At 37.4% G+C, this 25,099-nt stretch overlaps 1 protein-coding gene across 2 annotated transcripts in view; it reads left to right on the top strand.

Moving 5' to 3' along the window:
- Window positions 1-584: 584 nt before the first annotated feature.
- STK3 (serine/threonine kinase 3) overlaps window positions 585-25,099 on the top strand; it is a 321,732-nt gene continuing 297,217 nt past the window's right edge. The window contains exon 1 of one of the 2 annotated variants that reach the window (XM_027131492.1): window positions 585-767. In XM_027131492.1, the coding sequence (XP_026987293.1) occupies window positions 742-767 (26 nt within the window). In that variant the 5' untranslated portion in view covers window positions 585-741. The remainder of the gene's footprint in view (window positions 768-25,099) is intronic. The other variant, XM_027131491.1, reaches the window with a different exon arrangement.

The raw sequence follows: 25,099 nt of genomic DNA, 5'->3' as shown, positions 1-25,099 counted from the left end.
CAGTTGAACAGCTGGTAAGGCCACAGCACACTGAATCTAGTGCATGAGAGATCTCACTGCAGTAATTATTTTCTTTGTAATTAGACCTAATTATTGTGAGGAGTTTGTCCACAATCAAATCAAACAAGAATTTCCAGAAGTATCCCTATTACTGGGGGATGGCTGGGGGAAAACATAACCAATAATTATAATGAGAACTAGAGAGGGGAGCGTGGGCAGTTAGCAGTACTTCAAACGACTGCTCAAGATGTTTGGGAGGTATCCTTGGGAAATCCAGAGAAATGAGTCAAATCAGACTGGGGCAAAAGCAATGAAGGCAAGTGAGGAGCGGCAGCTTTGGGCCACTTCAAAGCAACGTGCCCCAGGCCAGCAGAGAGAGGCTCTGGGTCCTGGCTAGGCCTCACCCTCTCGCCCTTCCAGTCCCAGCTCCTTTTTTCCCCTGCACTAGGACCGGCCCCTCCCTCCGCCCTCGGCTCCGCCCACCAGTCACCCTCTCCAGCGCATGGCTCCGCCCACCCTTCCCCACCCGCAGCCGGAGGCCGGCGGCCGAGGGGCGGGGCGGGCCGGGAGGCGCCGCACTCGCCAGCGGGCGGGGGATCCGCTGCGGAGTTACGGGGAAGTTGGTTGGAGTTCCTGGAGTTTCCTTCTGTGGTTCCCCGGGCTCGGCCGGCCGGTGCCCCGGCTCTTTGCCCGCTCCGACCTTCGCCGGCCACCTGGTACCTCCTTCTGCCCCCAGCCGCCATGGAGCAGCCGCCGGCGCCCAAGAGGTAACGAACGCGGGGCGTGGGGAGAAGGAGGAGGGCGGGGGCGGCTAGGCCTGGGGGGGACCGAGACACCTCTCCCAGACTGTGGGGCCCTGAGCCGGGCGCGCCGGGGGTCGCGAGGCGGGTCCGAGTGCCGAGCCGCATCTGTCCGTGGGGCGAGGGGGCCCGAGGGGAGGCCGAGCCTCGCTTCCCCCGCGGCCCGCCGGGCCTGGCGCGGGTGGAGAGTCGGTGGGCAGCGCTGGGCGCCCGGCGGCCGGACTCCTGGGGCGGGTGGAGTTTTCCCTCGTGGCAAGTTCACGAACTGGGAGACGTAAAACTAGGAAATTATTGGGCTGCTTACAACCATGTAGGCTTTCCTGTCAGATGTTTTCCATAATATTGCCTTTTGTTTTTTGAGAAAGCGGGTTGTTTATTTACAGTTCAAGGAATTAAATATTAATAGCTACACAGCCTTGTAAAACTTAGTGTGGATATGCTGCACTGACAGGTGTTCCTCTCCCCTTCCTCCGCAAGTTCAAAAGTATTTATGGATGCAAGACAGTAGGAATCTTAAATTAGAACCCCTCTGCCATATAGTTTTTTTTTTTTGGTTTGGTTTTCTTTTAGCATGTAAAAATAGTGATGCTTTGGTATTTACTGTTAGTTTATATTTATTCTTTGTTATATTGGAAGTGTACGAGTACACAGTAGATACTTTTGAACTAGTATTTGAAATGATCGTGTGAAGCTGAATCAAGGCTGTCCATTGATATAAATTCATAATGTGCATTTTCTCCTTAAGAATGAATCAATCAACTGATGCTGGATAAACCATTTAACTTCAGTCTCTCATTTTTAATTTATAAAATAAGTGTACTAATCTCTCTCCCATAGTGCTGTTGTGAAGAGTAAAGAGTGTTTTGATACTTAGAGATCTTTAGATGAAAGGTGGTATATTCAGGAACATGTAATAATTAAAAAGGTAGGAACTTTGTGAGCTGTTGTGAATTGTGTGACTAGACATGTGAGCCTTGAGGTCTGGGAACCATCTGTTCAGGTGAAAAAGGGGGGTTGTGGAGGAGTTTCCAAAAGACACCTGCTGTCAGAGCCCTTGATAGATTCTTTTCTGGCATTTTAAAATATCCCAATTCTAATATTGATTTGGCACCCAGTTTTAATACTATAGAAGAAAACTGGAATCAGTGTTTCCCCCATCTTGTTTTGGAAGAACTGTAAGGGGCACCTCCAAGATAGTACCATAAGGCCAAGTTGAATAACTCTGAATTGGAGTACAAGTTCTCTGTATTGATTAGCTCTATTCTGAGTTATCAGAGTTTCACTATAGACATAAGAGAATGCCTGCCTTGCAGGGACATTAGAGAACCTGGAGGGGTTGGGGGAGGGGTGGGTGGTATATATCACTGTTCCATGGTGACTTATACCTTCAAAGTGGTGGTTGCACATTTAAGAGAGTTATTTTTAGCTCTCTTCAGAGAGACATGTTCATCCAGGAAGGCATTTCTAAAGAGCAAAAGATATGTGACAATCCCATATATTTGAGTATCTCTTAAAATTTTTTTCATAGCATTTTCTTTTTCATAATATCATTTAATCCTTATAGCAACCCTGCTGAGTAGGTTGGATTACAGACATTAATCCTGTTTTTATAGATGAGGTCACTAGGGGGGTTTGCCACATGGAAGGCTACGACAGAGATAACTGACAGTGAATTTTTGTGTTGCTCCTCTTAATCATTACCCTCTAATAATGAAATATAGCTACCATTTTTTGAGGTCTTACTATTTGCCAGGAATTTTATATATACATTCTTTTACTTTATTGTCTCAAGAAATAGGAATCCTGGCTCTGCAATTTACTATGCTAGTTCTAAATTTAATTTCTTAATCTGTAAAATGTGTTTTGGAGTAAATGAGGTCAGATGTAAAGCACTTAGCACAGTGCTTCATGATATGTTCAATAATGTTAGTTGTTAGTTTATATTTGACTCATTAAATGAAGCTTGGAGAGGTTAAATAAGTTGGGCAGGTGGAGGAGGTGCCAGAACCCTGGGTCTGATTGGCTGCAAGGGCTGTGCACCCGCTCATTGTGTACAGTGATGCCTCTTTTTGAAACTATGCTTGCTTTCTTAGCATTCCATGGTCACCTCTTTCTATAATCTTCTGGTCCCCTTTGTTCTGTTTTTAATCTGTGTAAGAAGGCCACTTTGCTTTTCTGCTGTGAGTAGCTCTTCCTTAGGGCCCATACATTTTTACATGGTCACATATATGTTGCTGATGCTCAAGTCTGTATGACCAATAGCTGCTTCTCAGTTAGTATTTTTGTTTTTTCTTCGTGTAGAGCCATTCTTTCATTATCCTATTTAGTTTAACATTAGATCCTATCAAATTTTCCATCAAAAAGTCTGTGGATTCATTTCCCGCCCCCCCTTTCGTTCCCAATACTACTATCTCATTCCAGGGTTTTAAGACCCTCACAGTTGATTTATAGCAGTGCCTTCCAATTGGGCATTGTGGTCCAGTGATTATCAAAAAATTTTAACAGCAGAAACATTTTAACAGCAGAAAGGCTCTCTTTGGAGTAGGGGCAGGGCGGCAGAACCTAGTTGCCCGTGCCTTACCTCCTTCTATTCCCCTTTTGGTGTCCTACAGAACCTCCTAATGATCCACAGAACACTGCTTTAGTTCATCCTGCACATGGTTTCTGATTGTTTTGCTAAAACATCACTTCAGTCATGCTACTCCTTTATTTTTGGATTGATTTTTTTAGTTGACTTAGTACCCAAGGCCCCTATCACTTGATCTCAACCTTAACCCCCAGCCTTTTGTTACTTATCCAAGCTGAATCTGTCCTTCCAAAGTTTCCCTATTGTTCTTTATTTAGGTTATAGGCTGTGGGTACTCTCAGCTTTGCCTTTTTTCATGCTTTTCCTTTAGAAAATTTGTGTTATTTTTTTGCTGGTAATCTGTGTTTTATTCAAGGCCTGTTTCATGCAGTATCTTATTTGAGTACTTCCTAGCCTAAGATATTTCTTTTTATTCCTAATATGATATCCATTTGAGTATCCATCTTCAAATTGTCCTTTTTTTAATTACAAAATTTTAGACACCCAAAAGATAATGGGGACAAATTTAGTAAATACTTACATATCACTACCCAGCTTAAAATATTCCCAATATAGTTGAAGCGCCCTAAGTATATCTCTTCTCAATTGCATTCCCTCCGCATCCGCCAAAGGGTTGTCACTGTTCTGAATTGGGTATGTGTCATTCCCATACATGGCTTTATACTTTTATCCTGTTGTTCATATATATCTGACATAGCATTAGGCCTGGGTGTTAGGCCCAGCTTTGTCACTGACTTTGAAATTTGCTTCTTTGGGTATCATTCTTCTCCTCTGGGAGTTGGAGATTCCAACTGTGCAACCAGATCTGAGAATCTAGTGATTAGATGATCTGTAAGGTCCCTCTTATCCTCGCATTATTGATTTGGTGTCCTCAACAAGGCTCGTGTTAAACATAGGCAGTAGATGTGGTCAGCTATGTCACTAACTTGAGGATCAGAATGGCTTTTAGATTCCCCAGATTTCCTTAATTGTTTGTCACAGAGGTCTTCAGAAATCCTTATTAAAATGAAGTCATTCTGGGAAGGGAAATCCATTAAATGGTTATTAATTATTAGCATTTTGGTACTTTGAGTTTATCAGATTTCTTTGTAGGGGTAGTACTAGGTGACAGCAAAATGACCACAGAATAGGTAAGTTTTGATAGGTAGAAAGAGAGGTGACCAAACATGGGGTCTTCTCCAAGTAGAACATTCGTAGAAGGGGAGGTGGTTCTCTGTGATAGACAGGTGGGCAGCATGAGAGCGCTGGCTGCTGGAGGGAGGGTAGTTATATACAGTACTAGTCAAAGCGAGTAAAGAAAATCATTGTTCGTGAGATATATTTTACCAGATAGGCTTTGTTTCCGTTAGGTTATAGGATTAATTGTTATTTAAAATCTATTAATAGAGGCTTACTTAGAGGACAAGTTGGTTTGGAACAGTGAAAACACTGGAAGGATAATAAGAGAGTAAGCTACTGAAGCATATTTACTCTCAAGATAAGGAGAGTTCTTTTTAAATTTTGTTTATTTATTTTTTAAACTTTTTATTTTATATTGGAGTATAGTCAATTAACAATGTTGTGATAGTTTCAGGTGCACAGCAAAGCGACTCAGCCATATATATATACATGTATCCATTCTCCCCCAATCCTCCCATCCAGGCTGCCACATAACATTGAGCAGAGTTCCCTGTGCTCTACAGTAGGTCCTTGTTGGTTATCCATTTTAAATATAGCAGTGTGTACATGTTGATCCCATACTCCCTGACTATCCCTTCCTCCCATCCTTCCCCCCGGTAACCAGAAGTTCGTTCTCTAAGTCTGTGAGTCTGTTTCTGTTTTGTAAATAAGTTCATTTGTATCATTTCTTTTTAGATTCTGCATATAAGGGGTATCATATGATATTTCTTTTTCTGTCTGACTTCACTCAGTATGACAATCTCTAGGTCCATCCATGTTGCTGCAAATGGCATTATTGCATTCTTTTTAATGGCCGAGTAATATTCCATTGTATATATGTACCACATCTTCTTTAGCCATTCCTCTGTTGATGGACATTTAGGTTGCTTCTATGTCTTGGCTATTGTAAACAGTGCTGCAATGAACTTTGGGGCGCATGTATGCTTTTGGGCCATGTTTTTCTCCAGATATATGCCCAGGAGTGGGATTGCAGGGCCATATGGTAGCTATGATTTTAGCTTTTTGTTTTTTTAAAAAAATTTTATTTAATTATTTATTTTTGGCTGCATTGGGTCCTTGTTGCTGCACACAGGTTTTCTCTAGTGGCGGCAAGTAGGGGCTACTCTTTGTTGCGGTGCATGTGCTTCTCATTGCAGTGGCTTCTCTTGTTGTGGAGCACGGTTCCTAGAGCACGCAGGCTCAGTAGTTGTGACACACGGGCTTAGTTGCTCCGTGGCATGTGGGATCTTCCCGGACCAGGGCTTGAACCCATGTCCCCTGCATCGGCAGGCGGATTCTTAACCACTGTGCCACCGCGGAAGCCCTGTTTTTAGTTTTTGAAGGAACTCCCATACTGTTCTCCATAGTGGCTGTACAAATTTACATTCCCACCAACAGTGTAGGAGGGTTCCTTTGAGAGTTGTATGATTTAAGCTATAGTTGGATTCTGTGGCAGTTTTTTTTTTAATAGTGTAAAGAGGTGGTTAGTTTGGAGAAAGTGAAGTTAAGATCGAAGTCAACATGTTAGGAGTACAAAGTGCATTCACACAAATGAAGAGTGAAGGTAAGAAAGCAATCATTTTATAAGGCAAAGTGTTGCTATGAATGAATGGATTATCAGTCAAAAGATAGATTATGGGGCTTCCCTGGTGGCGCAGTGGTTGAGGGTCCGCCTGCCGATGCAGGGTACATGGGTTTGTGCCCCGGTCTGGGAGGATCCCGCATGCCGCGGAGCGGCTGGGCCCGTGAGCCATGGCCGCTGGGCCTGCGTGTCTGGAGCCTGTGCTCCAGAACGGGAGAGGCCACAACAATGAGAGGCCCGCGTGCCGCAAAAAAAAAAAAAAAAAAAAAAAAAAGATAGATTATGGAATGAAAAATCCAAGGTAAAGTGACAAAGATATAGAAGGGTAAAGTAGAAGGTATTCATATGTTCCTCAGCATGAGGAGCCCACATCAGTCTGTAGCATCAGTGGCTCTGACCTTAGGCTGGAAATTAGGAACAGAGGTAAAAAGACAACAGGGAAAACTTTCAGGAATTGAGTTGGGTGGGACAAAGCAACAAACCAGATAAGTAGATAGTAGGGTGTCAGGAAAATCGTGAAGATATTGCAGTGAGAAAATAATGGGCTTCATTTTATGTCTGTATGCCTAATTCAGTGTCCTTGGAACGTTAGAAAGTAAAATTCTTGTGTGTTTATTATCGGAGAGATTCACTAAGTGGAGAACTCCAGTTGACCTTGAGAAGATGAATTCTTAGAACTCTTAAACAAAAGCAGCGGCCTCAGTGGGTTGGCCCTGGGGGAAGCTTCCAACTTCAGTGGCAGGCAAATGGAGGAGGTGTTCTAAGTAATCAGTGAGAGAAGAATCCAGCGAACAGGAGCATCTCTTTGCATTAATGACTTGGTCCCTAAAGCATATCTGTCCTCCCTTTGGCTCTTCTTGGTTAATTTGGGGTGGCACCAGCTCCATTAGAATTGATTTAGGCCCTGTAGATGGGAAAAATCAACTGGCTCTTCCTTCCTAGAGAGAGGGAGCATGACAGCATCTGGAGCAGTTCCTGGTGAGCAGTCTTCAGTTGTACATTAAGACAGGAGATAAACTCAGTCTTTAGTCAACTCTAGGCAATGATTAACTTATCCATTGTTCTTTAAGGGGCTGAGATATAGCATGTATTGGTACAGAAGAATTTGTTAGAAACATAAAGAAAAAGGTAAATGTGTGTTAAACACAGCTAGGTTGAAGTTTGTTTTTCTGAAGTAATCCCAGAAAATTCCAGTGGTCATTCCAGAAATGTGTATTAGTAAAGCTTTAAAAATAATGGGTTTAAATTGAGCACTTCTTGTTTGGTTATAAGGGAGGAAAAGTGCTTAGAATTTAGTTTTTCTAGTTTCAAGGAAGTCTCTGTAGAACTAGGGGTACTGTCACTTCAGGCCATCATATATTATGGCTTTCACTGTCTCTCTTTTTTTTTTTAAATATTGATGATGAGACCCAAAAACAGAAGTTTCATGGAATGAACTATGTGTGATGTTCTCTGGTACTTTTCTATTTTCTGTTCTGTTCTAGTTCATTGAAAAATTGCTGGTCATGACCCACCAAGTTATTTTCATGACCTACTAATCAGCTGCGATCTGCAGTTTGAAAAACATTGTTGGTGTATGTAGTTGTGACAGTGAGGAAATGGATTTCATTTCCAGCACCATTCCTGATGATGGTATTGCCAAAGGAATCCGGAGTGGTATAATTGTAACAAGCTATACATACAATAGAGATATTCTTTTAAGATTCTAAAAAGGGAAGAGGGGAAGGGGAGAGAGGAAACCATTATTTAAAAACGACTGTATTTTGAACACTTTATATATGTCCCAATTAAGGTATGGGAAAATGGAAAATGATTATCCATGGTGTCTGACAGAGTTTATAAAGGCAAATATAATACATGAAGATTTCTTTGAGGCAAAGGCTCTTTTGCTTTCTGGTGTAGAATGACCCTGTGCACTGGAAATATCCCACTGTAATTACAATGACATCAACTTCTGACTCCCTAACAGCTCCACCCTCTCTATCTACCAGAGGTCTTTAGATTTTTTCTTCTAAAGTGAAAATTGATACTACCTGATAAGAAATTTTCTTTTTTATTTGTCCCAAGCTGCTTTTTTGTTGTGATTTTATTTGAGTTGCCTCATATGTTAGGGTTACTCTAAGTTCAAGAAGTTTTTTAGCTCATATTGTAGAACAAAGATTCTATATTTGAACTGTCTTATTACAATTGTTTACACAGTCTCAAGTTGAATAAATGAAGTAACAAATATGTAAACAGACATGTATAAAAATTAAAAATAAGTCCATTGCTTGCATGCCATGAAATTAAGGTGCAGATTACCTTGAACTTCTTAATAGTACATCAAAGGATATATCTTTAAAAATGACTTTGTAGCAAAATGAGAATTAACAGGAAGCTCTTAGCATTAATGATAATTAATATAGGTGTACATGTGGTAGTACTATATGTGGGTTCTGAATTAGTCTATAGATTTTATATAATACCAGACATCTTAATAAGGAGGTAAAATAGAGTAAATTTTTCAGATATGTTGATATAAATATTAGTATCTTGATACACTTATAAATGGGGAAATTGTTGAGCATATGTGATTCTAAGGGTGAGTAGTTTCTGTCATGTATTCAAAATATAGAATGTTATTCTCTGTCTAGATCATCTTTTGTTTTTTGCCTTAGCAATTGCTTTCTATACCCCTACTTTAAAAAAAAATTGAAGTATAGTTAATTTACAATATTATGTTAGTTTCGAGTGTACAGCAAAGTGATTCAGTTATATGCACACACACACATATATATTCTTTTTCATATTCTTTTCCATTATAGGTTATTACAAGATATTGAGTATAGTTCTCTGTGCTGTACAGTAGGTCCTTGTTGTTTACCTATTTTACATACAGTAGTGTGTATATATTAATCCCAAACTCCTAATTTATGCCCCCCCATCCCCTTTGGTAACCTTAAGTTTGTTTTCTATGTGTGAGTCCACTTCTGTTTTGTAAATAAGTTCATTTGTATCATTTCTTTAGATTCTACATATAAGTGATATCATATGATATTTGTCTTCACCTGACTTACTTCACTTAATACTATAATTTCTAGATCCATTCATGTTGCTAAAAATGGCATTATTTCATTCTTTTTATGGCTGAGTAATATTCCATTGTGTGTATGTATACTACATCTTCTTTATCCATTCATCTGTTGATGGACTTTTAGGTTGCAGATCATTTTTTCATTTTTAGAATTTTTGGTTTTCTGAAATCATGGGACCTAGAGTTCTGTAATTGGAAAGGAATGCAAATTAAAATTATTTTTGAAATTTAGGTGAACTTTTTACATATTTGAAGCAAGCATAAATTAAAGAGAATAGGCAGTTAATTTCCTTGACTCTTTCTCTCTGGAGCCGCATTATTTTTCCCGTTTGCTGGGTTACCCCATTCTCCTGTTTCTTTCTAAAAACTGACTTCTTTTACTCATTGATTATTGCTCATGGCAGCAATTGACTGTCATCCTTGAGTTCATTAATTTGTTCATTTATTCATATATTCAGTAATTGTTAACTACCTTTTAAATGTCAGATGCTGGGTACATTGTTGAATGAAACAGATGAAATCTTTGCCCTCATAGAACATACACTCCAGTTGGAGCTTGAGCTATGAAGGGTAGAAGTAGTATGTATTGATAGAGAAAAATGGTGGAACCTGCTTCCTGAGAAGGTACTTAAGCTGTGAACATGAGGTTGAGACGTATTCTGTGTGAGTAGCCGGAAAGAGTATTCCAGGAAGAGGGAAAAGCTGTGAGAAGACCTGGAGGTGGGAAAGAGTTTAGTGTGTGGGAGGAGTTGAAATAAGGCCACCGTGGCTGGGTTGTAGAATGGGAGAAGTGGTTGGAGATGAGGTCAGAGAGATGGGCAGGGATTCAATGATTCAGGCCATGGAAAGGAATTTGGATTTAAGTCAGTATAGTGGGCTGTCATTAAAGAGTTTTAAGTGGAATTTTAAGCAGTTTATGTTTTTAAAAGATCATTCTTGTTGCTTTGGGTAGAATAAATTGTAGAGGGTTAGGAATAAAAGCAGGCAAACAAATGAGGAGGCTGTTGCACTTGGTTAGAGATGGTGAAGTCAGTGGAGATGGAGAGAAGTGGACAGATTTCAGTTATGTTTTGGAGTTGGAAATGAAAGACTTACTGATAAATTAGATATGGGGAATGAGGAAGAAGGAATCAATTCTGGCTCCTAGGTTTTGGGTTTGAGCAGCTTGGGGGATGGGGAAAGGCTGGGAGAGGAACAGGTTAGGTATCTATAATCTCTTTCTTAGAATTCCACATTCTCAGGAATATGAATCTATTCCACCCAAAATGTGATATTAGGTGGTTCCCTTAGAAGTGGAAGTGGATAGGGAGGAAATGATGGGCACTGACTTCCTTTTTCAACCTCTTGTTTTCACCTCATTAGACTAGAGAATGGGAAACAGATTAAGCCTTTGTTAGGTGTTGAATTGTTTGGGTGACCTGTTATTTAAGAAAAATCTTTTTATTGCAAAATAAAACATCAGTAAAAAACAAATGTGTGGTTTGATGAATTACTGTAAGTCAGACACCTTTCTAATCACCAATCAGGTTAAGAAATAGAATTTTGCCACCCTCTCAGGAAGCCCCTTCTGAGTGCTCCATTGCAATCACAGCCACCTCTTTCCACATGTAACCATTATCCTGACTTCTATAGTAATAACTTAAATGTACATTGCTAGACACTGTAGGTTAGTCTTGCCGATTAAAAAATAGTATTTATATGAGTTGTCGTTTTTAATCTTTAGGTTGGTCCTCCATCTTTTTTCTTTTCCTTTTCCTGTTGAAGACTCAGGCTGTTTGAATTGTAGTTTTCCACAGCCTGGATTTTGCTGATTGCTTGCTCAAAGCGCAGTTCAGCATGTTCCTTTGTCTTCCATATTTCCTGCAAATGGGCAGCTGGATCCAGAGTCTGGATCAGGCTCAAGTCAGTCCCTTAGGCATTATTATAGGTGGTGTTTGGCAAGACTATATGAGACAATGTCTGGTTGCCTCTCTTTTTTGTGATGTTAGCAGCTGTTGATGGTTCATGCTTATTTCTGTTAATTTGTTGGGTGTTGCAAAATGGTGAAATTCTAAATATACCATTTTGTTTTCATTTATTAGTTGGAATGGTTTTATAAAGAGTCACTTTTCTCATCCTCTGTTTGGTTACCCAGTGGTATAGTTTGTAAAGGAAAGACGGGATAAATGCTTGATTCTTTCCCTTTATTTACCTGTTTTTAAGATAATCAGTTCCCTGTTTTCCTCCAAAGGGGACCAATTATTTTTTTTTCTCTTTTTTAAAATGCCATTATGAGCTGATGGATGTAAACATATTTGATGGATTTAATCCATTGCAGTTACTTTTGCTGAAGCTCAAAGTGTCCCATCTTTGATCCGTGGGAATCCCTTCAGGAGACAACATGACCTGAGCGGTCTTTTGACAGCTTCTTTGCTCCATGCTGTGATAAGAAATTCAGGGCTCATCTTGACCGTCTTCTGTCCCAGATCAGGAATCAGCCTTTTCCAGTAAGCCCTACTTTTAGTGAGAGATGGTATTTCAAGACCTCAACCCGGGCACTAATATGATGTTATTTTAAAATAGTGTTTTTATACGTAGAAAATCCTAAAGATGCTACCAGAAAACTACTAGAGCTAATCAATGAATTTGGTAAAGTAGCAGGATACAAAATTAACGCACAGAAATCTCTGGCATTCCTATATACTAATGATGAAAAATCTGAAATGGAAATCAAGAAAACACTCCCATTTACCATTGCAACAAAAAGAATAAAATATCTAGGAATAAACCTACCTAAGGAGACAAAAGACCTGTATGCAGAAAATTATAAGACACTGATGAAAGAAATTAAAGATGATACAAATAGATGGAGAGATATACCATGTTCTTGGATTGGAAGAATCAACATTGTGAAAATGACTCTACTACCCAAAGCAATCTATAGATTCAATGCAATCCCTATCAAACTACCACTGGCATTTTTCACAGAAGTAGAACAAAAAATTTTGCAATTTGTATGGAAACACAAAAGACCCCGAATAGCCAAAGCAATCTTGAGAACGAAAAAAGGAGCTGGAGGAATCAGGCTCCCTGACTTCAGACTATACTACAAAGCTACAGTCATCAAGACAGTATGGTACTGGCACAAAAACAGAAAGATAGGAAACAGGAACAGGATAGAAAGCCCAGAGATAAACCCACGCACATATGGACACCTTATCTTTGATAAAGGAGGCAGGATGTACAGTGGAGAAAGGACAGCCTCTTCAATAAGTGGTGCTGGGAAAACTGGACAGATACATGTAAAAGTATGAGATTAGATCACTCCCTAACACCATACACAAAAATAAGCTCAAAATGGATTAAAGACCTAAATGTAAGGCCAGAGACTATCAAACTCTTAGAGGAAAACAAAGGCAGAACACTCTATGACATAAATCACAGCAAGATCCTTTCTGACCCACCTCCTAGAGTAATGGAAATAAAAACGAAAATAAACAAATGGAACCTAATGAAACTTCAAAGCTTTTGCACAGCAAAGGAAACCATAAACAAGACCAAAAGACAACCCTCAGAATGGGAGAAAATATTTGCAAATGAAACAACTGACAAAGGATTAATCTCCAAAATTTACAAGCAGCTCAATAACTAAAAAACAAACAACCCAATCCAAAAATGGGCAGAAAACCTAAATAGATATTTCTCCAAAGAAGATATACAGACTGCCAACAAACACATGAAAGAATGCTCAACATCATTAATCATTAGAGAAATGCAAATCAAAACTACAATGAGATATCATTTCACACCAGTCAGAATGGCCATCATCAAAAAATCTAGAAACAATAAATGCTGGAGAGGGTGTGGAGAAAAGGGAACACTCTTGCACTGCTGGTGGGAATGTGAATTGGTTCAGCCACTATGGAGAACAGTATGGAGGTTCCTTAAAAAACTACAAATAGAACTACCATATGACCCAGCAATCCCACTACTGGGCATATACCCTGAGAAAACCAAAATTCAAAAAGAGTCATGTACCAAAATGTTCATTGCAGCTCTATTTACAATAGCCCGGAGATGGAAACAACCTAAGTGCCCATCATCGGATGAATGGATAAAGAAGATGTGGCACATATATACAATGGAATATTACTCAGCCATAAAAAGAAACGAAATTGAGCTATTTGTAATGAGGTGGATAGACCTAGAGTCTGTCATACAGAGTGAAGTAAGTCAGAAAGAAAAAGACAAATACCATATGCTAACACATATATATGGAATTTAAGAAGAACAAAAATGTCATGAAGAACCTAGGGGTAAGACAGGAATAAAGACACAGACCTACTGGAGAACGGACTTGAGGATATGGGGAGGGGGAAGGGTGAGCTGTGACAGGGCGAGAGAGAGTCATGGACATATACAGGCTAACAAACGTAAGGTAGATAGCTAGTGGGAAGCAGCCGCATGGCACAGGGATATCGGCTCGGTGCTTTGTGACCACCTGGAGGGGTGGGATAGGGAGGGTGGGAGGGAGGGAGACGCAAGTGGGAAGAGATATGGGAACATATGTATATGTATAACTGATTCACTTTGTTATGGGGCAGAAACTAACACACCATTGTAAAGCAATTATACCCCAATAAAGATGTTAAAAAAATAAATAAAATAAAATAGTGTTTTATTTACAGATAGGAAAACTGACTCATTCTTTCAAACTATGGGCTAATCTATCAAAAATTGTGATGGCACCGGCAGTTTTGCACTTCTTTCCCTGGATAATATCTCTACCATACATTTATGCTTCTAAGTTTGAGTCAGAAATTGGACATATATAGACAAATTCTGTGGTAGAGACTATTTAGAGTGGACTTCTAGTTTTGTGTTCTCCCTATCTTACACTGGTTACCATTTGACCCACTGTTATCCTAATAACCAGCCTCACTTCTTTCCCACCTCTAAATGTTTCAGGTGACCTAGTTTCTTCTTTTCTTAAATGAAAAAGAGAAAATAAAAGAATCCAAGACAGATAACACTACTAGTGATCTGATCAGATTTCAGGCCTTACTTTTAAGGTAGACCTTTTAGCTTGCCTTGTCTTGCATACATAAAAGTATATCTGTACAAACAAACAAAATTCAAGGGCATCTTGAGGCTGCTTTATAAATCCAGCCCTGGCTAATGAATTGAAAATGAAGCACATCCAAGATATGTTACAACCTTTTAGGTTTGATATTAGCCCCTCATGTTAAGTTTTATTGTGCTTTTGAATAAGTAAAAGGAGATATTTGTCTCAGTGACATAGTTGGTAAATTACACTTGCCACTGTGTCGTATAACTTTAGAAAGAATTAGTTTTGGTATAATTATTGTATTAAAAGACATTAGGTTGCACTTATAAGTTGATATGTGAATTAGTCTGTCAGTGCAGTCAAATAGCAGCCAGTAAGCATTTTCCAATGATAATATCTATTCAAACATTTTTAATAATTAGTGAGATCTGGATCATAGAGAGAGATTGGAGAGAAACGATTGCTCTGAATAAAATTTATAGTTTATTTAATTCCTAAGAATTATAAAAAAACAAAGATGAAATTAAGCAATGGAATTTCATAAAAATTCCAGTGGAAATTAAAAATATATGTACTAGTTAACTCTTGAGAAGAAAGTATTTTGATAATTTTCTTTTCCTTGTAGATTGAGTTTTCCTTCAATGCACGTGAGTCTCGTTGTATACTTCCCAGGTCTTTTTTTCTTTTTTTTCCTAATGGAAGAGAATTCAAGTACCAGCCCAAGATAAGAAAATGGGATCACCCCACTCCTTTATATACAGACTTTCAGCACTCGATTAGTCAGCTTTAATTAATATTCATAAAACAGTCATGTGATGTGAAACAGTCTCCCAAAATAGTGATATGGTGATAACTTTAAAGATATTCAGCGTCATTGGGAAGTGTGGTGTACCACATAATGGATTTTCCAAATAAATGAAATCAACCACTTCAAGCATTATACTCTTAAAATATTTTAAAAACACTTTTAAAACAACCACCTTTGATGGAAATTCATTTCAGAGGGAGGACACTTGGCCCAGTCTTCTGAGACTGATCATTTGCTTTCTTGATTACTTAATATTAATTTAAAATGAATTTTAGTTTATAAAAACCCATTAAGAAGTTAATGGAACTGTTCATAGTCTTAGTTTATAGAAATAGTCAAGTGTGCTATTTTGGTGTGTTAGAAGCTTTGTTGCTGCACATAGCTGGGTTTTTCCCCCTTGAATCCAGTCTTGTGTTTTACTGTCGCCCGTCGTTTCTCATTGCTATGCTCCTCTCTAAACTGCTGCTTATCTTAGAAATAATGATCTGACCTAACAGTAGCTCTCCCTTTGCCAAAGTAAAGTACATGCTCTTTGTATCAATTTTTGCTTACCAAAGACCTTTTTCTCTTCTGGGTTCATAGTACATCTTGAAATCATCTTTTGACTAAGAACATTATTGTGCAGTGAAGGAGAGAAAAATTATTCAAACTTTGCTAAATTTCTAAAATTTAATATGAAAATAACCAATTTTTTGCATCAAAAAGGAACAGGATTTTACCCTAAAAATCCCACAAAATTCCCAAGTTAAAACAAATTTCTGTCATTTTGGAGCATTACTTAGATTTTGAGGACTCATGGTATTACCAAACTGAACTGGTGTTTCAGAGGTGTATTTGTATTCCTGTACAAATACAATAACATTATATTTGTAGTAGTTTATTTTTAAGTTCTGTGGGTGAAGTATTTAAGCTATTTATCTTTCATATAACGATTGAATTTTTTTCTATTAGACAAAGCTGGAATTAAAAAATTTTATTTTTATTTCTTAAAAAAACCCAAACAGGTGAAAATAATCCCAGTTTACAAAAAGCAAAAATTATTTTCACAAAGCACCAAAATCATGAACTATTTCACAGTCTTTTCTCCTTAATTTATTTACAAAGAACCTCAGAAAAATACTGAGAAGTGGCTTCCTATGTGCTGTTGCTGGGTACTTAATCAAACTGCGCTGAGAAATCAAGCAAAATACCGTCCATCTCTGAAAACAGCTGAAAGCAGCCACTGTCTCCACAGGCTGCCCCACACTTGTATTAATGAAAGCCTGTAAAAATTATGCAGAAGTCGGAGTACAGAACTCATTGAATGATACAGTTGTTAATATTGTTAGTTTAAACTTTCCTTGAAGTTGCACTTTTATTAAAGTGGTTATACCTTTAATGAATGTGTTGATGTTTGGGGTTATTGCAATTAATTCTAGTATTGTTCTAGGGATGGAGTGAGGAGTTGAGAGTGTATAGAGACTAAATCCTCATATTTTATTTTCAAAATTTGAGATGTAGGGAAATAAATGAGGAAGAAGACATATGAGTAAATCCAGTTTTTAAGTGTAGGTAGTCTCTTTAGCACAAATCATAGTGGATTTTTTTATACAGTAGGTTCATGAGTAGACCTTGTAAGTTTCATGTAGACGTCTCCTCTTTTATTTTTAATCATTTAAAGATTCTATTCCCTTTTTAAGTTCTCAAATCTAGGTATGGTTGTTGAGTATTTAAAAATCTTTATAATGAACTGGATTAAAAGTTATGAGACAGGTTTGTCTCTTTCTTATACAATTATTTTTAACTTTTATTTTAGTAGGATGTGAGTATGTTGGAGCTGTTTCAGATGCGCTGTTTACACTCTGTATTTTCTGGATTTGTGTTTTTTGAAAAATGAGTTATTAAGAAAGTAAATGCATTAACATGTCTTTAGGGCTGGGGAGTATATCTCAGTGTTTGTTAACTTCATATAGGTTTGTTACAAGAAATTAAAAGGAATCATGTCACTTTCCAGTTGAGGCTAAGTGAAAAAATTCTTGGGAAAAAAGTATGAAAGACTCCAAGGGTGAAGGAAGGAGAAAAATCTCAACTTTTTCTTTAAAGCTCTTTGCCAGGAAATTATAATTTTAGAGTACTTTTGGGCAGAGAGCCAAACCTGAGAGGAAATGGTTTGATAGAGTTGAAAAACAAGACTTTCATTTAATTATAAAAAGTCTTCTATCCATTGTAGAGCATCTGTTTTCTGAGTTGGATTTCAGCTCATTCTAGTGCCACTAATTAACTAAACCCTCATAAATTTTCATAGTTTTGTAAAGTAAATACACTATCAATTATACAATTTAATAAATCAATTATACAATTTATCAATCATACAATTTAATAAATATCAATTATACAATTTAATAAATAATTTAATACAATATTAAATTATATCTATCATACTATTAAAAAAGTGATAATTACTAGGGAAACAAGAGCCAGAACTTTAGAGTCAGGTAGACCATGGTTCCAACCTTAGCTTTGCCATTTCCTGCAATGCAATGGTAGGTAAGTTACTTAACTTTTCTAAGTCTCGGTATACTCACTTATAAAATGGAGGTGATAATAGTACTTTCTCTTTGGGTTTTGTGAGGATTAAATGAAGTCTATAAAAATTAAGGAGAAGTCAGAGTATGGAACTCACTGAATGATACACATGTTAATGTCAAGAATTTGAACTTTCCTAAAGTTATACTTTTATTAATGTAGTTATACTTTTAATCAGTGTATTAATGGTTTGGGATTATTGCAGTGAAGTGTAGTGTTTATCTTGGGGTGGGAGTGAGGAGTTATAAGTGTATAGAGACTAAATCCTCATATTTTATCTTCAAAATTTAAGGTGTAGGGAAACAGATGATTGTAAATAAGTGATTGGTAAAGCATTTATCTCTGAAGAGTCTCCAAAGTGTTTCAAAAATGTGTCTGGCATTATTGATATCTTTTGAAGAAACACGCAACTTTCCGGGGAATAAAGGACAGTTTGCACTTGGATACATATATTCTAGTTGAGTTAAAAAAAAATCAGTTTTATTACTTCAGAGCTAAACATCTACTAAATATTTACAAAATGTTTGGCCTTTAAAAAGCAAAAGGGAGCAGAAAAAAAAATGACCCCTGAATTTCATTAGTTGGAGGTAATGTATACTTTCTGTGGTTGAAGTAGAAAAGATATTTGATTTTGTGGATTTAAGATTGGATTCATCATTGTGTAATTTAGTAAATATAGTAAATTCTAAAATAGTAAATTTTATGTACATTTTATAATAATTTTAAAAAACCTTTAGCCAATCATAAGGAGCTTTCTCCTGTTATTTAGGTCCTTTAAGACCGCAAGGAAGAGAGGTATACAGATTGTCTTCAGTAATAGAATTTTATTATGAGGATACTCAGGAAATGTGCGTGGGGTAACATGGGAAGGTGCCTAGTCAGCTGCTCATTCCCTCTGAGCTTCAGCGTTTCTAAATATGGGATGTGGAATAGGCTCCATGAATAAGGGGAATGGCAGCTTAAAGTCACTTGGAATAATGACTTGAGCTTCAGTGACCTTTGTCGTCTTTGTTCAGTTAGCATTTATACTTAATGAAATCTAAGGTTAACTGGGTCATTTTTTAACCTTGAAATTTGGAACATCACCATTGGCCATTTCAGCCCTTGTGTGGTTGCTTTTGGTCCCTGGATCAACTTCTAGCCCTGTGTAGTTTTTATTGCTGGGATGGTAAAGCTGATTTAATTTGAAGCAGCACCTGATGAGCCATAACAACTTATACAGGAATATAGGTTTTCCCCTTTAGCACTGTGGGACAGGTGTTCTGAAGTTCCATTAGCTCCAGTAGTTAGCAAAATTTTTTTGTTCACTTGTTTATTTAGTTACTGAACAAAAGTTTATTAAACAGTAGTATATGAGGTTCTGTGTTAGGTACTTACTGGAATTACGAGGGTGAATAAGACATGATCTCTAGTTTCATTTTTTTTTTTTTACATTTTTATTTATTTATTCATTTTTGGCTGTGTTGGGTCTTCGTTTCTGTGTGAGGGCTTTCTCTAGTTGCGGCAAGCGGGGGCCACTCTTCATCGCGGCGCGCGGGCCTCTCGTTATCGCGGCCTCTCTTGTTGCGGAGCACAGGCTCCAGACATGCAGGCTCAGTAGTTGTGGCTCACGGGCCCAGTTGCTCTGCGGCATGTGGGATCCTCCCAGACCAGGGCTCGAACCCGTGTCCCCTGCATTAGCAGGCAGATTCTCAACCACTGCACCACCAGGGAAGCCCCTCTAGTTTCATTTTTGATTGTGTCTTTAAGGAAGTGGTTAACTGACAGGCAGAGAAAAGGAGAGAGATTATGTAAGAGAGTATGGACGTATAGAAGTATGACCTATATATCTTGCATCATGTATAAATCACTATACAACAGCTGCTTTTTATACTGCAGTGATTGTGTGATTATTTTTGTTATTTGAAAATTCAGAACCTTTTAAAAATAGTCCACTGTAGATAGAGTTAGGTAATGGAAATGAGGTGAGTGAGATGTTCTTAAGCTCACAGTTTAGTAGCTGTAATAGTACATTTCAGGGGATTTCCCTGGTGATCCAGTGGTTAGGATTTCACACTTTCATTGCCGAGGGCCCAGGTTCAATCCCTGGTTGGGGAACTAAGATCCTGCATGCCACGCGGCTCGGCCAAAAAAAAAAAAGTACCTTTCAGAGTAGGGATAACTGATTTGAAGATGAGAAATTCCTGGGAACACTTACAAAAGAAGTGTCCACCTTAAAAAATATGACTGATGTATGATACTTGATGTAGTAATTGTCCAGTATCCTTTGGTATTTGCTAGCTTTGAAAGAGTGAGAAGCTCCATACGGTATATGGGACAGACATTGGTTTGATTCTGTTCTGTTATTCATTACCCAAGCGACTGGGGAAGTCACTTAAGCCTTAGTTTTCTTATCTAAAAACTGAGAGTGTTTTAGTAACTACCAAAAAGGTTGTTATAGAGATTAAATGAGAAAATGCTTGTTAAATGCTCTGCACAAGGCCATAAAAAGCCCTGATAAATGTTAACTACCTTTATTACTGTGTGTTATTTAGCCCTTATGTATCTGTCTTCCCTACTAGATTAGGAGCTCTTGGTTGTTAAGGGCTGTATCTTAATTTTCTTTGCATTACCCAAGCAGGAAGCTTGTCTACAGATTGTCAGTGCACATTAGATGAATATAAATGGATGACTTTTAAATCTGGTTTTATCATTTTTTTGTATCCATGTTGAAGATTTGTTTTAGAAACAGTAGCTTTCTTAAAGATAGTATTTCCTACTGCTCATGCTGCTCAATATCAATAAAAACCAAACAACCCAATCAAAGAATGGGCAGAAGATGTAAATAGACATTTCTCCAAAGAAGATGTACAGATGGCCAAAAAGCACATGAAAAGATGCTCAACATCACTAATTATTAGAGAAATGCAAATCAAAACTACAATAAGGTTATCACCTCACAGGTCAGAATGGCCATCATCAAAAAATCTACAAACAGTAAATGCTGGAGAGGGTCTGGAGAAAAGGGAAACTTCCTATACTGTTGGTGGGAATGTAAATTGATACAGCCACTATGGAGAACAGTATGGAGGTTAAAAAACTAAAAATAGGACTTCCTTGGTGGCGCAGTGGTTAAGAATCTGCCTGCCAATGCAGGGGACATTGGTTCGAGCCCTGATCTGGGAAGATCCCACATGCCGAGGAGCAACTAAGCCTGTGTGCCACAACTACTGAGCCTGAACCCTAGAGCCCGCATGCTGCAGCTACTGAAACCCGGGTGCTCTAGAGTTCGTGCTCCACAACAAGAGAAGCCACTGCAATGAGAAGGCCGCGCACTGCAATGAAGAGTAGCCCCCCCCCCCGTTGCTGCAACTAGAGAAAGCCCGCACACGGCAATGAAGACCTAATGCAACCAAAAAAAAAACCTAAAAGTAGAACTACCATATGACCCAGCAATCCTACTCCTGGCCATATACCCATAGAAAACTATAATTCAAAAAGGTACATGTGCCCCAGTGTTCACTGCAGCACTGTTTACAATAGCCAAGACATGGAAGCAACCTAAATGTCCATCAACAGAGGAGTGTATAAAGAAGATGTGGCACATACATACATTGGAATATTACTCAGGCATAAAAAGGAACAAAATTATGCCATTTGCAGCAACATGGTTGGACCTAGAGATTTTCATACTAAGTGAAGTAAGTCAGACAGAGAAGGACAAATATCATATCACTTATATGTGGAATCTAAAAAAATGGACAAATGAACTCATTTACAAAATAGAAATAGAGTTACAGATGTAGAAAACAAACTTATGGTTACCAGGGTGTAAGGGGGAAGGGATAAATTGGGAGACTGGGATTGACATATACACACTACTATATAGAAAATATATAACTAATAAGGACCTACTGTATAGCACAGGTAACTCTACTGAATACTGTGTAATGACCTATATGGGAAAAGAATCTAAAAAAGAGTGGATATATGTATAACTGATTCACTTTACTGTACACCTGAAACTAACACAACATTGTAAATCAACCATACTCCAATAAAAAATTTTAAAAATAGATAGTATTTCCTAAGTAGTTGCAGGATTCACTCATAAGAATAAGATGGTTAACAGGTAGTGTTTTTACTACTTCTGATTGCCTTGGTCAGTTTATTAATTGAACCTATGGAAGCAACCTTTCTTTTTGGGTATAAAATTATTTTGGAAGGCATTTCATGAAATAATTATTGAATCATGAAGAAAAATTTTAATTTTGTTATGAGATACAATTTTAAAAGTTACCCCCAATCACAGAAAAAAAAATGTATTTTACAAACCTTATGAAACAAAAGTGTAGAGGAGAGCCACCCCCAAAATCAAACCTTATTGCCTGGAATCTTAATATATTTACATGTAGCAAATATTTGAGTTTCTGTTGTATTCCAGGCACAGTTTTTGGTGCTGGGGAATATAGCAGTGAACAAAACAAAGTCTGCCAGTAATTTGGTGCCAGTATGTGTGTGTGCATGCACATATGCAGATACACCCATGCTTAAAAGAAAAAATGAAAATGGTTTAGTTCTCTGCACATTATTTTGTAACCTACGCTTTTTTCTTTTAGCAATATATTAACTTGTTTTAAATCAGTGAGTTTTCTACAACATGACTTTTAGTAGCCAATTGATATCTGCTTGAATGGATGTTCCATAATTAATTAATAATCATGTTTAGACATTTATTTACTTCTAGATTTAGTTATAAATAATTTACAATGAACACATGCTTATTTTTTTGTTTCCAGTCATTTCTAAGAACAACTGAATTTGATTTAATTCCTATCATTTACTCTTTAAAAAAACTTTTTATTTTGGAAAATTTCAAGCATAGTTTTGTAAAGAAGAGAAAATACATCTCTGTGTACCCATTACACAGTTTCAATAATTACTAACTTCTGGCCAATCTTGCATAATTTATATTCCATACACACATCCATTCTTTATTATTTTGAAGTAAACTCAGATATCATATTATGGAATTCTTTAAAGAATTATTTTATTGAAGTGTAGTTGATTTATAATATTTTGTTAGTTTCAGGTGTATAGCAAAGTGACTCAGTTATATATATCTGTGTATATATATATTTGATAATATGTATACTTCAGATTATTTTCCAAGGTATTGAATATAGTTCCCTATGCTATACAATAAATCATGTTGCTTATCTATTTTATGTATAGTAGTATTTATCTGTTAATCCCATACTCCCAATTTATCTACCCCCCCTTTCCTGTTTTGTAACCATGTTTGTTTTCTATGTTTGTGAGTCTGTTTCTGTTTTGTATATAGATTCATTTATTATTCTTTGATTCCACATATAACTGATATATATTATTTGTCTTTTTCTGACTTAGTTAACTAAGTATAATATTCTCTAGGTTCATCCATGTTGCCACAGATGGCAGTGCTTCATTCTTTTTTTATGGCTGTGTAATATTCCTGTGTGTGTGTGTGTGTGTGTGTGTGTGTGTGTGTGTGTGTGTACAGGTACACCACATTTTCTTAAGCCAGTTGTCTGTTGATGGGCACTTGGGTTGTTTTCATGTCTTAGCTAAGGTAAGTAGTGGGTGGCATTCTTAACTATTTCAGTATGCATCTCTAAAAGATACAAATATTAAACAAGGTATCACCATATTATTATCTGAGGTATAATTCTAAATGTAAATTATTCTTGAAATGGTAAATATTAAGGAGAATTTGGAGATAACTAAGACTAGTCTACGTAGAAGGGTTTTTCCCTCCTGAGATCTTGGAAAAAATATTAACAGAAATTCTTACTTTGAACAGGAAACACAAAAGTGGGATAAGCTTACGGATGAGGGTTAGGTTAAAGTAGGTATTTAAGTGTTGAAGTATTAGAGAATTTGATTGTAGCTTAAAAAAGAATTCTAGTGCTGAAAAACAATGTGGGAGAAGACTGCTGTTTTTCACTGTATTAGCAATGACATAATAGATTATGTTCTTTCCTACTTTATGAGATAGAAAGTCAAATGACAGAAAAACCAGATTGTATTAGCCATTTATTTGAAAAAGATAATTCTAGGGTATGTCTGCTAAAGTATGTAATAAACTGTATCTTGATAGTTCCATGAGAGAGATATCTTGGGGGTGACTTGTTCTCCACAAAGTTCCCTGGTACCTGAGAGAGTACATGTTCTCAAGGGACTCAGTCTAGAATAACTTTTTTTGGACCTGTGATTAAAAACATATATTTATGGTGAAATTCTGAGGTGTTAAAAACCCCAGTATGTCAAATATAAATGAAATTATGCTCATTATATCGTGTTTGCCAAGACAGGAAAATGTATTTGTGTGTGTGTGTGTGTGTGTGTATTTTAAATTGGCTTTTAATTATGTGGTTTTTTTTAAAAGCTGTAAGGGCTTTAAAAGCAGACAATATAACAATTAAAATTAAACCATAGCTGAAATGATCAATTTTCATTTAAAACACCAGAAAGGAAAAGAGGAAATAGAGACAAAACAATGAATAGTTTACTAAAATAAATCATGTGTTTTCACTTGACAAACACCCCTGAGACCATCTTTTTGCGTAAGTTAAATTAGTAACATTTCAGTTGTTCCACATGTTGAGAAAATAAGACAAGTGGACTAATAGAAAATTCTCTAAGTTTTTACTGGATTCATGTGGGGGACCTATGACTTGTTTGTTTAAAGTGAGCCAGATTGCGAGCCTACTTTAAGACGTTTATAACTCCCAAAGAACTAAGCGGTGGTTAGATTACCTTTTGGCTTAGTATTAAACAGATTTGTTAATATAATGCTGTCTTCATCACTATATCATGTGCGTGACTCATCTTGAGTTACTTTGTGCTTCCTTAGCCATGAAGGACGTGAAGCACAGGGCAAAGTTACAAATATTTTTGAAAATTTAGGAAACTGACTTCTTTTTCTGGTAGGGATATATTTTGGTTCATAGTATCTTTCTAGTTTGCTCTTTTCCCCCTGCTCATTAGCCCCTTACTATTTTTAGTTTTTTCTTATCTGGTCCATGTCTTCAGCCATTCTTTTGCCAGTATCTTTAACTTCCTTGTCTCATTGTTCTTCTATGGCATCTGCCTGGCAGAACGGCAAATTCTACTTTCTGCCTTCTCCTTGCCTATCTTAAGACTTCTGAGCAGTGCCGAAGGAAATAAGAAACCTCAAAGATTGCCATTGGTCTCTAACCTCAACAAGAGAAAGATTGCCGTGGTCTCTAACCTCAACCAGGCCTCCAGTGCTATCTAGTAATCCTGTTAAACTTCATGAGACTTAGGATTTTGTTTTGTTTTTGCTCTCCACTCTGGCTATTTCAGATATAGTTATACATCTTCAAGTATCTGATTTTAACTTCCTTACTTACAGCAGATGAACATCCCTCCTACTTCATAAAGCGAATAGAAGCCAATATATGAGAACTCGGTCAACTTTCTGCCGCCAGCTTACTG

Source organism: Aethalodelphis obliquidens, unplaced genomic scaffold (assembly GCF_003676395.1).
Source record: "Aethalodelphis obliquidens isolate GAN/ISIS:26980383/991018 unplaced genomic scaffold, ASM367639v1 scaffold39, whole genome shotgun sequence".
NCBI lineage: Eukaryota > Metazoa > Chordata > Mammalia > Artiodactyla > Delphinidae > Aethalodelphis > Aethalodelphis obliquidens.
The sequence above is the reverse complement of the archived record's forward strand: the minus strand, read 5'-3'. Positions and strand labels throughout refer to the sequence as shown.